This window comes from Anser anser (assembly GCF_964211835.1).
Source record: "Anser anser genome assembly, chromosome: W".
Taxonomy (NCBI): domain Eukaryota; kingdom Metazoa; phylum Chordata; class Aves; order Anseriformes; family Anatidae; genus Anser; species Anser anser.
In genome coordinates, this window is record NC_139731.1 from 15,833,337 (window position 1) to 15,848,339 (window position 15,003).

Sequence of the window (15,003 nt, forward strand, 5' to 3'; positions counted from 1 at the left end):
ATTGTTAACAGCAAGTCGAGACCGCAGTAGGAAAGATAAAAGGGAATCCTGCCAAGGGGAACTTGAGAAAATCTTTTACTACTAGACGAAATGCAAATAACCAAAAGCAAGTGTAAAATAGCACAGACAAAAACTCTCTCCTCGTTGAGACGCTTTAATTTTAAAAACATGACGTGCTAAGAAAAGACTGGAACCGGCATTATTTGGTTTTAAGGAAGAAAGACTTGCGAGAGGCTGTGCTCGGAGGTCTGCACTTCTCCTTCCTTAAATCTCAGATGGTTGAACACAGTACAGTCAGAATGGCATCCTTTCGAGGAGGAAAAGTGTTTTTCCCACCCGCTGTGACACACACGTACCAGTGACAGGGCTGTGCTCCCCCGTCCCCAGCGAGCCATGCTCTGCCGGGCCGGACCTGGGGCCACCAGGTCTACCCAGGGGGGCGGCCCTGACTTCAAAGCGGCCCCGCAGGGTGCGGGGGTCTCACCCAGGTGACCCCCAGCAGCCCCCTCCCATCTACATTCTTCCGCGATTCTACAGAAGACGAAAACCATTTCATTTTGAGGTCGACAAAGAAACACGTGACAGCACTTCTGGTTGGAGAACAACCACCGGCCTTCAAACGGAGCTCCAGAGAGCGACTGGAAGCTGTAAAGGCACTCTGACAGACGCAACGTCTCGCTCCGGATCCCTCCCTTTTCCTGCGAGCCTCTCTGGGCTCCAGCCATGCTCTGTGCAGACAGACAGACAGACAGACAGACCGACCGGGAGCCTGCCAGCACCCCGTCCTGCTCCTGCTCCTGCCCCGGAGCAGCCCGCCTCCTCCTGTGGACCACTGCCACCACGGGACTCCACGAGATGCCTCAAGCTGGGTGGTCCAGCTTGAAGTTAGGCAGCCTGGATATCTTGATTATTCGGCCTGGCTGCTGGGAGACGACCTCTGATTTATCACGTCAAGAAGCAGAAGCGGCAATAACGATCGAAGGCCAACAGTACAGATGATCTTTAAATTGAACTGTTGAATTCAGACGCAAAATCAGACGCCATCAAGCCCCCATCGCTGTACCACTGATGTATCGACAAAGTTTTATTCATGTTTTTAAAAATAGTTCTGATTAAACAAAAAAATCCTCAAATTTCTCCTCCTTTAGGTTCTCAGATCTAGAAGGTAATCATGAATGTCATGTCTCACAACCGACCGACAAGAACTATCACTCCTTTTCTTCTTTTCTACCACCTACTATGGGGTCAGCCTCACTTGCTGAGGTTTGTTCCTTTTTTGTCTTGCGAACTGGCAAATTTCAGGCTCGCTTAGGGAGGAAGCCCACCCTATCGCCTTGTACTAAAGCCCACCCTTACACTAAGCCCACTCTTACAATAAGAATAAGCATTTCTTTTCCGCTGTGACTTAGTTCGAGCAGATTTTCCCCTCTCCGAGTGGGAGACACGGTTTCTGCCAAGACATAGGATCAACCTCCAGGCTCTAGTACTTGTCTCACTGCAGTCCTTCCCGTGCCGCAGCAGAGGGGGGTGCTTTGCTCCAAAATATTCATGCCTCCTACCTCCACAGCCACAAAAACACCCCTGTGCAACTGCCTTTCCACGGGGTATTCTCCTGGATATTTTATTCTTCCCATTTCAGTTGCTCACAATCACATCGTTATCCATAAGCAACGTGGTTTTTGAGATATTAAGCCCATCAGCTACAGCTCTACCAGGCTACAGATATGCTTGCGTACGTGCACGTGTGTAAGTGCACACGCATATATTTGTAGCAAAAGACCAAAATTAATTCATTTATAGCAAAAAACCCACAAAATTAACCTTGCCTAGCAAGTACTGCCATGCGCAGAGGACAAGGAAGGCTGCTTCCCACGCGCGCCGGGGGGGCACCGTGCCACCTGCGGGATGCCCAGCCGCCCTGTCCTGCGTGGGTACCCGAATGACTGCTAGGACAGGAAACTTCAGGCCTCTGACTTCCCCCCCAGAAGGGGCCGGACGTTTACTTTTCTCCTTTAAGTGTCATCAGCCGTTTCCACAAAGCCACCAGCAGCTCGGTACCAGTAAGAGCACGACCATCCCACCCAGTTTGGCTGAAAACCCCCAACTGGGAGGGAAGGGACAGCACTTTCTGAAGCAAAACCGGCCCTATCTGAGACCTCAGGGGCTGAAAGCAGCCAGGTCCATGCGTTGGGGGGGGGGGGACACAAACGCTGCCTTTCCTGCTTCCCCTCCGCAGCCAGCAGTGCCGCCGGTCTGTCTGTTGTACAAGCAACAGCCTAGCCCCGAGGTGGAGCAAAGATACGCATCGTCCCCCCCAGCCCAGGAGTGCAGACCTATAAATAATCCTTATCTTCAGAGAATCGACCTCACTTTGAAGTTCTATTAATATTTTATTTCTTTCCATCTCCTTAAACAGCCCCTACTGCAACGCTCAGCAGATCGGAGTGGAAATAAAACCCAAACAAAACGGATAGCAAATCCAAAGACGCGCACGGGAGGTACAAACAGGCCGTGCTGTTGATGTGCAAATCTCTGCCCTAACCTCCTCTTTGAAATCCTAACCTCACACGCGTGCAGGCAGCAGGGCCCGAGCATACGTGTGCGTGCTCAGAGATGAAGCGCAGTATGCTTGAGATAACCCAGCCTAAGGGAAAAAAAACATGAGAAACCTCAGTCTTGTGGGGTTTTTTGGGGGCTATTTAAGGTCAAAAAGGGTTCTGGAAGACAAAGAAATGCAGGTAGAGAGAAGGCTGATCCCGGAGGTGGGGGTACGTAAGGATCAAAATCGTCCCGCGGGACTTTCCAAGGCCTCTTTGGAGGCGCTCACATACCAGGCTGACAGACACGGCAGGAAAACCCGGCCAGAACGATGTCTGCATTCACGCTTGGTTTGTCTTTTACAGCATTTTTCAACTCTTCAAGAGCTGGAAGAAGGCTAGACCTTGTCTCCTTTTAACTCGTGCTTTCCTTTTTATATACGGTAAAAGATACTCAGCACAAATGCCAGGTTTTTCTGGTTATACTGGTCTGTGCGGATTTCAGATTACCTGCACTATCTCCCACCTTCATCGCGGATGGGAAGCTCTTAAAAAATGCTTGGAAATCCATTTGGAGTACTCAGCATTTCGTGCTAGAGATGGGTATCAGTAGTTAGCATGGATAAACAGCACGATACTGGGATTTTCAGAAGCATATTCCACGAGGAGTCTGAAATGGAGAATATTGCCTCTCCGGATGATGCCCCCAGAGCCGGCACTGCTCCTCCGATGCCTCGGCCATGAACGCACCGTGCGGTTGTGCCTCCTGAGAGCGGAGGGGCTGGCAGCCCACAGACCAACCTTAGCCTCTTCCGAGAGAGCAACTGCTGATTTTTCCTGCCGAAGGGCAGCTTCCCAGCTCCCTGCTGCAGATGTACACCTCGCCTCCTCAGAAGCAAAGCCCTTCTCTCAACACCCCTCCCTGAAAGCAGCGGGGCAGGCAGGGACAGGCGGAAAGAAACCAAGGACGGGGGCGCGGAGGGGCCGGGGAGGGGACATCAGGCACCCCAGCTGTGTCACACACCTCGTGTGCCTGTGGGCTCACCTGTGCATACAGGTTTTCCTGTCCCCATTTTTCGGTGAACACATAAAGAGAAGATGCGATGTGCCTGCATGGTCCTTGGGTGCCCATCGACACAGAGCGCTGCTCTCTGAGCTGCGACCTCCGCGAAATAGCAGCTGCACCCGACAGCCCCGAAGTGCTGCGCCTCATTGTGAATTATCTGGAGTTATCTCCCCCTGTACCTTTGTCGTGTAGCTGAAGACGGAAACTTTTATCCTCCAGAGCAAGAAAAGCCACCATTTGCCCCAGCAGCGAATCCTGAGGAGCGCTAAGAAATGGTCATACAAATGTTTCTTTTATTGCTCGCAGATGGGCATTTGAAGTTTGGGAACCGCAAGGAGCAGGCACAAGCTGTAAAAAACGGGGAAAGGTTTCCTATTAGGAGCGCTGCACCCCGCTCCTTACGGTTAACCCTCGTCGCGCCGAGCGGCGCCTTCACACAAGTATTAACTTTCTGAACACGCCGCCGCAAAGGAAAAGCAATCACCTGCCGTCAGATGCTCCCCGGATCACGGCTCCAGGCTACGGCTAGCAAGGGATCGCTCCTAACTAGCTCACGTTAATGACCGAACGCAGCGAGCAGCGGGCTTTGTACTTTTCAAACTGATGACCTCGTGTTATCCAATTAGATAAATAAAAACATGCGCCAGGGAAGTTGTAAGGTGATGCATGTTAACATGTGTTCAATATTGTCAAAATTTATAAGTCTGACAGAAAGCAGATTTGTGCAAAGCCCTTATAAACCTCCAGCGCTATATTAAAAAGGGAACAGCGCAGGGCACTCTGACACAAATGGTCTCTCACTGTATGTGTGTATTATTGGTCCAAATTATTCACTCTTATTTAACTGCATTGAAGTCTTTCATCTCCATGCTATACAATAATAGTTTCCATATGACCGGTGGCTCAGCTATAAATAAGATCAAAAGCAAAAGAAAGGATTTAATAAAAAAAAAAAAAAAAAAAGACATTAGGAGTGGCATTAAATCAGGAAAACAGCAAAGTTCAAATTTTTTTTTTTTCTCCAGAAAGAAAAAAAAAAAAAAAAGCAGTGCCGGAGCGCCGCCGCGCAGCTCGCCAAGCGTCTTACGAAAGGGCTTCTTGCGAGCCAGTTGTATGCAAAAGCCATTTCCCCGCAGCCCCGGGCGGCACAGCCCAAGCTCAACGTTAAAAAGGAGAAGGAGCGAACGAAGCGGACGAGCACCACGTCCCGGGCCGGGCCGAGCGGTGGCACCGGCATCCCCCCCGCGGTCCCCCGCCGCCCCCGGGAGCCCGGCGCGGCGAGGGGAAGTTGTGCTTGGCACGCCGCGCTCCCTCGACGCGCGGGGCCAGCTTCCCCGACGGCTTTCCTTCCAGCAGGGCCCGCGGGCTGACCTCCCTCTTCCAGGGCTCCGCGCCGCGCCCGAGCACCCAGCGCGAGCGCGTCGCAGCTCTCAGAGCCACGTGGGGGCTCCCCGGGCCGTGCCCAGGCGCGCCGGTCTCCCACCGCTACGTGAGGAAATGGAAGTGTTTTAAGGGAAAGCGGCCGGTGGCAGCCTGTTATGGGGAAAAGTGGGTTGCCGCGGCCATTGAAGTGAAGTCGCTGAAATAATCCTTACCGATTTCTTTCCAACAGAGGCGATTATTCATTTAAGCACCGGCTAAATCCGGAGATAGAAAAGGGCCTCGAGTACGGGATTAGGAACATTAACTCTTCTTCACTGACCCGCCGGCGAGGGAGCGGAGGAGACCACGCCGCGAGCGAGTCGCCCAGCTTGGGCACTTCATCCCGGTTTGGGGGCGCGTCCCCCGCCGGGGGGGCCAGCACCAGAAGCCCCCGCGGCGAGCCACCGCCTGCCGCTCTCTGCCAGGCACCTGCTTTAGCGGTGACCTCAGCTCTTCGCCCCTCGAGGTGCAGCCATTTCCCCCGGCAGCTTTCCAAACAAAAGCCAGCTGCCGCCGGCCGGCCGGGGGCCGCGGAGCGGGGCCAGGAGCAGCAGCGCTGCCCAGGGCCGGCCACGCTCCGGTGCCGCCCGCACGCAGCCGGCGCGGGGCAAGCGGGCAGGCGGCGGCGGCATGCCGAGCCCCAGACCCCACGGTCTGAACGATGAGCCTAATTAGCTGCCGGGGAATGAATGAAGCCCTTGTGCCCGGGCGGCGTTTTTCCAGAAAAAGGTCTCGCTTCGGTATCGGTCAGCGGTTTCTCCCTCCCGGCCGGGACGAGCTTTACGGCTCGAAAATCGTTTAAAAATATGATAAAGGCCGTAATTTGCGGGGCGGTCGGAATGTCAGCCAATTAGGCAGAAAATGGCGCTACATAAAAACCTTGCACTGGTGCCTGTTATGTCAGATTTTATTCCAGTAAGGTCATTCCGCCCCCCTTTTTTTTTTTTTCAACGTACGTGATACCTGTTAGCTAAAAAACACAGCAAGGCAAAATAAACAACAGATGCAACAGCTACAACGGCGCTAAGAATCGAGAAGATGAAAAGATAATAAGAAAAAATAGCAAAAGCCAGATTTTGCCTTTTAAATAACGCCAAGTTGCTCGACTCTTTTTGTTTATGTATGAATGACATAACCGAATTACTTCATGAGCTGCTACTTTAATTCCTAGGGGTGGAAAATTCCGTAAGTTAATTTAATGTGGATGTAAAAAAAATATACACGAACATGCTCTCTTCCTGTGGGCCCTCATGTGAAGCATGCAGGCGAGCTGATGGACTTCTAAGTACTGCCTTAAAAATAATGTATACCAGTTTGTGTTTTATAATGATTTTAATCAATCCCTTCATGCACTGCTACAAAAGAAACATGTGTCTGCTAAGATTCCCGTGTAAAAGTTAGCGTTTAAACGCTGGTTGCTCCAATTTAATTTGAAATGTTACAATAAAATCCCTACAATCTGCATAACCTCTGAAATAACAGGAACTACCGAAAGCCAGGAAATTCACAGTTAAAGCCGAAAATATATGCTGAGCTCATGCCCTTGAGAGCTGGAGATGGGCAGCTCCCGCGAAATCAACGCAAACTCCAAGTTTTTGTCTCGACACGCGACTTCTGCCGTAAAGGCCATTACGGAGGCATAAATATTATGAGCAGCTTGAAAACAAAGCCTGCGTCGCCCGTATTTCTAAGCAACTTCTGCCTCTTCGCAGCCAGTTCACAGGAGCTTCTTTATGGGTGTCCAGGGTTGTTTTGTGCTCGCTTTACAAGCCCGGCGAGCGGGGGCTACCTTCGTTTTAATCACCGCGTTTTTTCAGTCCTGCAAACGCTCACGCGTGTGCTTCATTTCAACGTCACGAATAGTCCCAACGGGACGACTCGCGGCAATAAAGCTCAGCACACGTGCGTTTGCAGAACCGGGGCCCTTGTGGGACGGGAAACCTGAACCTCCTTCTCCTCTGCCAGAGGAGAGGTCGCCCCCTTCCCCATGTGCCCCCCCCGGCCCGACCCACCTCGCCGTGCCCTGCGAGGGGCAGCTTTGGCGGCTGCCTCCCACCGCCCGTGCACCACCTCCGGGGGTGCCGGAGGAGCCCTCCCGGCTGAGCCCATTTGCCGCTGCGCCAGCACCGAATATCCTGTATTTATAAACGGTGTGGGTTAACGCGTGCCGCTTGCCGAAGTCAAAGGAGAGCTTAGGAAGGGACGTCAGGGGCCTGCTAAAAATTAGCAAGTGCTCAAATGCCTTCCTCACCGGGCCGCTAAAAAAATAAGGGAGCGAATGTGAAGGAAGAGCTTGCTACAGCAAAGGGCTCGCGGAGCTAGCAGGACTCTGCTCGCAGCTACGCGGCTGTAAATCTGGGCTAACTCCACCAAAATCGGAGCACTCCGTCCGCATATTTTCAGCAGAAGAGCAGCTTCTGCCCTACCCTCGCCTTCTTTTTGTCCGGGGAGAGGGAGCAGCGCGCAGGGCGCCGGGCACGGCAGGGCCGCTGGGTCCCAGCACCGGGCTCAAGTTACTCCGGGGCCGAAGGCAGCAGCCGAAGGTGTACAGTGGGCAAGGAGACTTCCACCAGCACATTCTGTACAAGTTTCCGGTCCATACCTCCCACTGCTACTTTATTTACTGCAGCTGGCCAGCGTTTTATAGCCTGTTTCATGTATTAAAATTCAAATGTGGAAAACATTACCAGTATCCTCCTTGATTTTTTTTTTCTTTTTCATTTTTTTTTTTTTTTGGAATTTTTTCCCCCTTCAACTTCCTTTTCAGCGTGGAATGTATCAAATGGTCAAAGGCTAACTTCAGACTGACTCTACTCAAAAACTATTTCCTTTGTTCTTATGTTTTTACTTCAAAATTCATACCAGTTTTCCAAAAGAAATCATCAGGCCTGACTCCTTCACACAAGTTACAGTTTCAGACAGTGAGTAATGCTGTTTGGGAGCTCGGCAGACTGCTTTTTTTCACAGAAATTGTGCCCGTCTTGTTTTTCAGAAGCAGCACTGCCCTCAAAGCACCGTACCTCGGTCTGAACTCCCCTCCTCAACTCTCTCGCTTTGCCTGCGTACTGATTTTGCAGGGGCTGCTAGAGAAACGAGCAGCAGCTCGCCTCCGAAGCCAGAGCAGCGCGAGCCCCTCCGCCCCGCATTTCCAAGGCAGAACACGCGAACTTCTGAAAAAGCCGAAAATCCGAGCGCATTTTTCAGACGCAGGATGCGATCCCTTCAGTTTTTCATTGGTGCTGTTTTGCTGTTGTTGTTGTTGTTTGTTTAAATCTAACTTCACCTACATCTGGTATTTAAGCGAGGAGCACATATTTATGGAACAAACTGTCTCTGAAGTGATGCCCTGGGTGCATGTTGCATCAGTTTAACATATGCAAAGCGAACAAAGCTACAAAAATTAAACTATTTTCTCTTGATTGAGAGCAGATATACAGAAACAGTTGTAAGTCACAGATCTGGCTTTTAATAAAGCCAGATTTCTTCATTAAAAGCAGTATTGTTTAAACACTGGAGGAAAAAATAGCTTTGTACAAACTCAAATCTTAGATTATATGTATCCCAAGTGTATTTAACATATTACCTGAGGCCAAGCTAAATTACAATCTAGAATTTCCTTTTGTGAATTCTCAGCAACTGCCACAGAGAGCAAAACAATGTCTGGTTCATGCTAATTTTATTGGGGAAGGGGAAAGGAGATGGATTTAACTGAGCTGCTGAAAAAGCATCTTTTTACCTCTCGGAGCCTTTTGCCAGACCATTTTCAGTTAACACTTAACATTATTTTTTTTTTTTTGAATCTGCAAATGGCACAGGCTCAGTTGTGGCTTTTAATGATATTTCACCCATGACAAGAGTCACTTCTAGTAACGTTTAATTTAATGAGGAGCAGAGCCTATCACAAAGCCGCCCCGATTAAAAAAAAATAAACGAAAAAAAAACTTATTTTAGTTTCTCAGGTGCTTAGTTCCAGCAACTGATGTTACATTTTAATAACCTGAAACTATTTCATTCAGAGCTGAAGAACTATGGGCAAATATTTAGGTTACACCATTGTATGTGGTCAACTATGAAGGGGAGAACTATCAAAGAGTATCTGGGTAAGAATATCTGGAAATTCCACTTTTCCTTGGAGGGGGAAAGCAGGAGGCGGACGGGATATTCTGATTTCCATATGAGACAGCAGATCACAGTCAGCAAGGCCTCAGGCTCCAGGCTGACCCCCAAAATCTTGCCCCTGCGGGTTGTGGGGTGTGCTGGGGGCTGCAGAGCCGTCCCCTCCGCTCGGCTGGGCCGCCTGAGAACAGCCACGGGACGCAGGAATGGCCCCGCTGAATAGAGCAGGGCTCGCAGTAACACTGGGGCTAATTATTTTATAATCACCTAACTGACTATCACGACAGAGCCCGGCACTGGGGGCATCAGCAGTGTGCAGCAGCCTGGAGGACACGGCAATTATCAAATAATTGGCCACCAGAAGAAGCTCCTTCCTTCCCCGAGCAGTTGCCTCATGCTCTGGCATCAAAGTTTTTCTTTCTTTTTTTTTTTTTTCTTCTCCTTGTGAAAAAAAGGAGGAATCCTGTCTGAATCCTGTCAAATAAAACTCTAAATGTTTGCATTTTCCATATGATGTCTAATCCTATTTGGAATGCTTCTGAACATTTGGCCTTGATTACATCTTGGAGCAATGAATTTCACAGGTCATTGTGTGTTGAATAAAAAGTATTTCTTTTTGTCAGGTTCACTGAATGTCCCCTTGTTCTTTAATTATAAGGAAGGATGAATAGAAGAGCTAGATTTACCTTCTCTATGCTATCCATTATTCTACGTACCTCTATTATGTCTCCTCTTATTCATCTCCTTTCTAAACAAAATCACCGCAATCTGTTCAATCTCCCTTCACATGAAAATCCTTCCATGCTTGCAATCACTCTTGCTGTTTGTCACCGAACTTCTCCTAATCCCACTACACTTTTCTGAGACGGGAAAACCAAAGCAGAACAACTCCAGGTAAGGCACAAAAACATATATATGTGTGTGTGTAAGGACACACCCGAGGCATACACTGGCATTGCATCAGTCTTGGTGTCCTTTCTCATGTTCCTTTTCAGTTCGGTAGGTTTCATTTATTCATTCATTCAATTATTTATTTATTTTAATGATTCGTACACACTGGAGAGAAATTTCCAGGCAACCCTCACAGAGGCACATGCTCTCCTCCCAAATTGAATAGAGCCCAATATGTATATGGTTAATTGAAATTCTTCCTTCTAATCTGCTCTGCCTTACCCTCAGTACGTGGGATGAGACGGGGATCAAGCCTAGTCCTCCCACAACACCACGGCAGCTAACTGGCCGTGGATCTGTCAAGTCCCTTCCTATTTCCACATATTTTCCCCCAGTCTTAATTAACCTAAATAGCTTGAACTATCTGAAAATGCTGCCAGCTGACTCCTCGATCCTTTCCCCCATTCCGCATGTAAGTAAGCAACTCTATTTCGAGAACGAAATTTTGCAGTATAAAAAAGTTTGCCCTCTAATCCTGATGAAAATCACACATCTAGCTCAGCTCTGCACAGACGCACCCTCACCGCTTTCTAATCCAGAACTGCTGTTTCTCACTTCCTACAGGACCGTTAGTTTTTCATTAACTTCCGCTGAGCGACTTTGTTTAAGATTTCTGCAGACTCGAATGCGTGGCGTTAGATGGTTTTCCTTATTACACTTAAAAAAAAAGAGACTGAAGAGACACGATTTTCCTTCACATGAAAGAAAGTTAGCTGCCAGATATTTCCTTTTCCAAGTGCAAGACGTTTGTCCTGGAGACATAAGGGTGCACGTAAAGGCCCCGCGGGAGCGGAAATCCCAACAGCATACTCCAGACCTGGTCAGAGGCTTTTGTCAGGGTGACACACGTCCTGACACTGTGCACTCCAGCAGCAGTGACAGGGCTGGGACTCCGTAACGCAAAGCAAGAGCCGGTGGCATGAGGAAGGAGCAGGCTGCTGAGCGCCGACCACTCCATGTTATACAGGGGCTACTTAATCCAGAGGGAACCACAAGGCACAGTGAGCGTGCGCAGCTCGGACTCGGAGCCACCTTCTCTTCCCACATTTAAGCACAAGTGTAACACAAAGGCGGGATTAGCTCCTACTCTTTAAGCCTTCTCCAGCCCTGCCTGCCGAACGGGGGCCTTACGCTGAAATCTGCACCCAGCTTCCCGAACATGAAATGCAACACTCCCGAAACCTTAACAGCAAGGAAGGAAAAGCATTTCCAGATCGGTGTGGGGCAGTGACTCTACACTGTGCAGGCTGGGAACGAAAGAGAACTTATGAACCCCAAGGTTTCACACCTCCACCCACGGCTCCAAGCCGGCGGCCAGGAGGGCCATGGCAAATGGCGGCTGTGCAGGGGTCCTGCGGCCACCTCGCACAAAAGACGTGAACGAACCAGCCCTCTGCCAAGCCACCAAACCTCACACCCCCTCGTTCCTCCCCCCCGAGCTGTTCCCCGGTGTGTTTTCTGTCAGAGCTTACCATGAGCGAGTGCCGGTTGGCGGAGAGCAGGCCGGTGCCGTAGCCGGAGCCCAGGCCCGCCATGGCGCCGTTGTGCGAGGGCCCTATCAAGCCGTGCATGTCGGCGTGGCCGCCCGGCATGGCGGTGGCGGGCCCCACGGCGTGGTTGCGCAGCACGTGGATGGCGTCGTCCAGCCTCTCCAGGCGGTCCTCGATCCGGCTTTGCTGTTGGCGTGCGAGAAAGAAAGCGAGAGCAGCGTCAGCAGCCGCGGGGCCCCGCAGCGGCGGAGGCGGGCGCAGGGCTGGGCGCGGGGGCAACGGGGGGCACGGTCACCCGCAGCCAGGCCTGCCTTCTCAACCCCTTTTCTCCTTTCTTTTTGCTTTTCACGTTTTTATTTTTATTTTTTTTTATATATATATTTTTTTACAGGAGTGGTTTTGTTTCCTTAGGGACATGTTTCAAACAGCGTTGCGGGGAAGGAGAGAGCATGGTTAACACGAGTGCAGCTTTGATTTTCATGGGCAAAACAGGTTCAATGATTCCTCATGAACATAATCATTACAGTACATATGTTGCCCTCTATGTCTTTGAAAAGTTTTAGTGATACTTAAAAAAATAATAATAATAATAATAATAATAAAAAAAAAGAAGTAGAAGTAAAGGAACAAATATCCCTCTAATTTGAGTCAATCTCTAACTGGGATTTTCCTCCCCCCATCTAGTCACAGGATCACACACAAGGAGAAACGGAGAAACTACCAGGCCACACAGTCCCTCACACTGCTCGGGTTTTTCCCCTACAGGTACGCACCCTAGGATCACTTTCCACCTCTGGTGACAGCAGCAATAAGCACTTGTCCTTGGCCAGTACACCCCATGGGCACGGTGACCGCTGCGGTGCTGGGGGCGAGGGTGCAGCCCTGGTGGCAGCCAGGTCTGTGAAACCCAACCACCTCTGCCCCGGGAGCCTCCACCTCTCCTCCCTGCTTCTCCGAGCATCCCGAACGCCAGCTACGGCACCGGGGAATTCCTTGAAGAAACCTGGCTGCTGCTGTACTGAGTTACTTCCTTCCACTGTCGTCTTTCTGCTCAGCCAAAACAACTCCAAGCCATGTTGCAGGCAGGGCTAGGAAGGAGAGAAGCAACGGGGAAACCACCACCTCTACCTGGGCTTCCCACTGCCTGCTGCACCAGCTGCTCCATGGAAAGAGGGACGGGCTCCTGCAGGAGCCACCACCTCGGCGTGGGGACGGCCAGCCACTGCCACACGCCCTGCTCTGCTCCGCTTCCTCAGCCCCACCGCTCTCCTTGCCTGTCCCCAGCAGGGCACCCCAACGCTTTGCTCCTTGTTGAAATAGGAGAGGAGCTCAGCAGGACAGTCCCAGAGCTCTGCGGAGCTTCAGCTGCAAAAACAGACATAGCTCTGTGGATCTTATGGATCTATGGATCTTATGGATCTCTTAAGCAAACCTCCTAACCAACCCACTGCTCTCCAAAAACCAACGTAGCTAAAAAACCTCCAGAAGACAGATAGTCTAAAAAATATCACAGTCAATCATGGGAAGGATTTCCATGCTCGGGCAGAAAAAATAGCTCCTGCTAATTCCTGAACCTGGAAATTTTCTAGTGAAGTCCACAGGACTGCTGCATCCCCCAGCACTACTGGTGGGTTAGCACTGTGCTCTTGGGAATTACCTGCTTTCTCTTTTTTAAGGAAACTTTAAAACTTCAGTACCATTGATTTTACACCCAATAATATGTCAGGCATCTCGCAGCGATCACTGGAACCTTCTAGACTTCCAGTTGAGACCGACAACCAGCTGCTAAGGTTGAGACAGAGGGTATCGGGTTCGTTAAAGTTCTCCTCTGTCCTAATGTGTGACTTAATCTTTCCATTAAAAAAGGTAACAAATCTTATTGATACCCCTTTAATCCTATCTGTCACACGAACATTTATCACCAGCTCGGCCCCTGACTCTTCCCCTCAAGCCCAGCCCTTCGTGTTCTCCCGGTGAGACCACCGCTGCCACGCTGGCCGCTCTCACTTCCCAACTCCACGGGACTGACGGACAGTGACCACGCTCTGTCCTGCTTTCTATTTCTCTGCAATACGTGCCACCTGCCTGTTCACCGTTCCCTCTTTTTGTATGCACTGTTCCCTTTTCAGGGTATTTCAGCACTGCATCCCCTGCCGTGCAAGCAAGCAGGAGATCCTGTCCAGCTGCAGCTCCAACCAGACTACGAGAGCTAGAGCACGGGGCACCCTGCTGCGAATTTAGGGGTGGCAAAATCAAGTCCGAGGGCATAGCAGTTGCTAACGAAATGAAAACCTGTGTGAGAAGAATGGATGAGAAATGGAAAGAACAGCAAGTAAAATACTGAGGCAGAGGAGGTCACTAATCAAAACATACCAAAGAGTGTAAGGGACCTTCATAATTGGGAGATGATGACGCTTGACCTCCATTTCTAGACCAAACAGCTGTGCCTGCTAATAGTAAAATTGGAATTACCATTAGAACTATGCAAACAAAAATGTCTTTCAAACTTTTTGGACAGTTTTGTAGACATGTAAATGCCGTATTCCAGATAGACTATAGAGCAGACATATGGAGAACTTCCAAAATACACACGGGTGAAAAAAAGGTATTTTGTAGCAAAGCACGTAGATGCAGGCCACAAAGTTCCCCCAGGCTGCTTCTCCACATAGAGGGCTGCATTGATTCAGCAGCTGTACCGACGAGCGGCTGCAGGAGAAGGAAACGTCTCGCTGGGGAAAGGAGAAGCAGCACTTCCACGCGGTGCTGCGGGCAGCTGGGCCTCTGCGCGAGCCCCGGCACATACTAGCCCATTATCCTAACCTCACTTCGAGCTGTAGTCCGTGCCACTGATTACGTCATTCCACCATCAAATTCGCAAAATCTTAAAAAAAGAAAATAAGTAAAAGCACTGCACACAACATGCTATTATATTCTGATAAGGTCGGCACTCTCCTCGGCCAGATTATTTGGTTTGGCAGGTTCAGAATGCCAAAGGTCTAACCAAAAAAAAAATCTGGTTTGCATCCACTGCTCTACATCTGCTCCTGCTGCAGGAATAAAAGGTCTCCTCGTCTCCAGCAATGCTTTCTAAAGAAAAAATTGCCCTTGCAAAAGAAGCAAAGCAGACACGGGGAAAAGAAGTTTTTTTTCAAGTATTTTTTTTTTCCAACAGCGTATATATTTAGCACAACGCTTAGACCATTTATAAAGTTCTTTCTTTTAAATGAGTCATCTTCTGAACGATCTTATAAAATGGGCTTAAGAGTTTGAGATGGAAATATTAGGATTTTAATCTTAATGTCTACATTGAGTGGCACTTGCTTGGACTAAGATAGGCCAGGGTGGAACTCATGGCACGTTTTTTTAGGCTGACAGCATGATTATTCTTTTTCTCATAAAAGTAAAAAATTATGTCACTTCT

General features: G+C 49.7%; 1 protein-coding gene across 39 annotated transcripts in view; it reads right to left on the reverse strand.

Annotated features, from left to right (window-relative positions):
• LOC310888599 (transcription factor 4) overlaps positions 1 to 15,003 on the reverse strand; it is a 211,545-nt gene that overhangs the window by 10,136 nt on the left and 186,406 nt on the right. For 27 of the 39 annotated variants that reach the window (XM_083815444.1, XM_083815443.1, XM_083815446.1 and 24 more), the window contains 2 exons: positions 13,956 to 14,032; positions 11,565 to 11,768 (listed from right to left, as the gene is read on the reverse strand). In XM_083815444.1, the coding sequence (XP_083671570.1) occupies positions 11,565 to 11,768; positions 13,956 to 14,032 (281 nt within the window). The remainder of the gene's footprint in view (positions 1 to 11,564; positions 11,769 to 13,955; positions 14,033 to 15,003) is intronic. The other 12 variants (XM_083815460.1, XM_083815461.1, XM_083815464.1 and 9 more) reach the window with 2 other exon arrangements.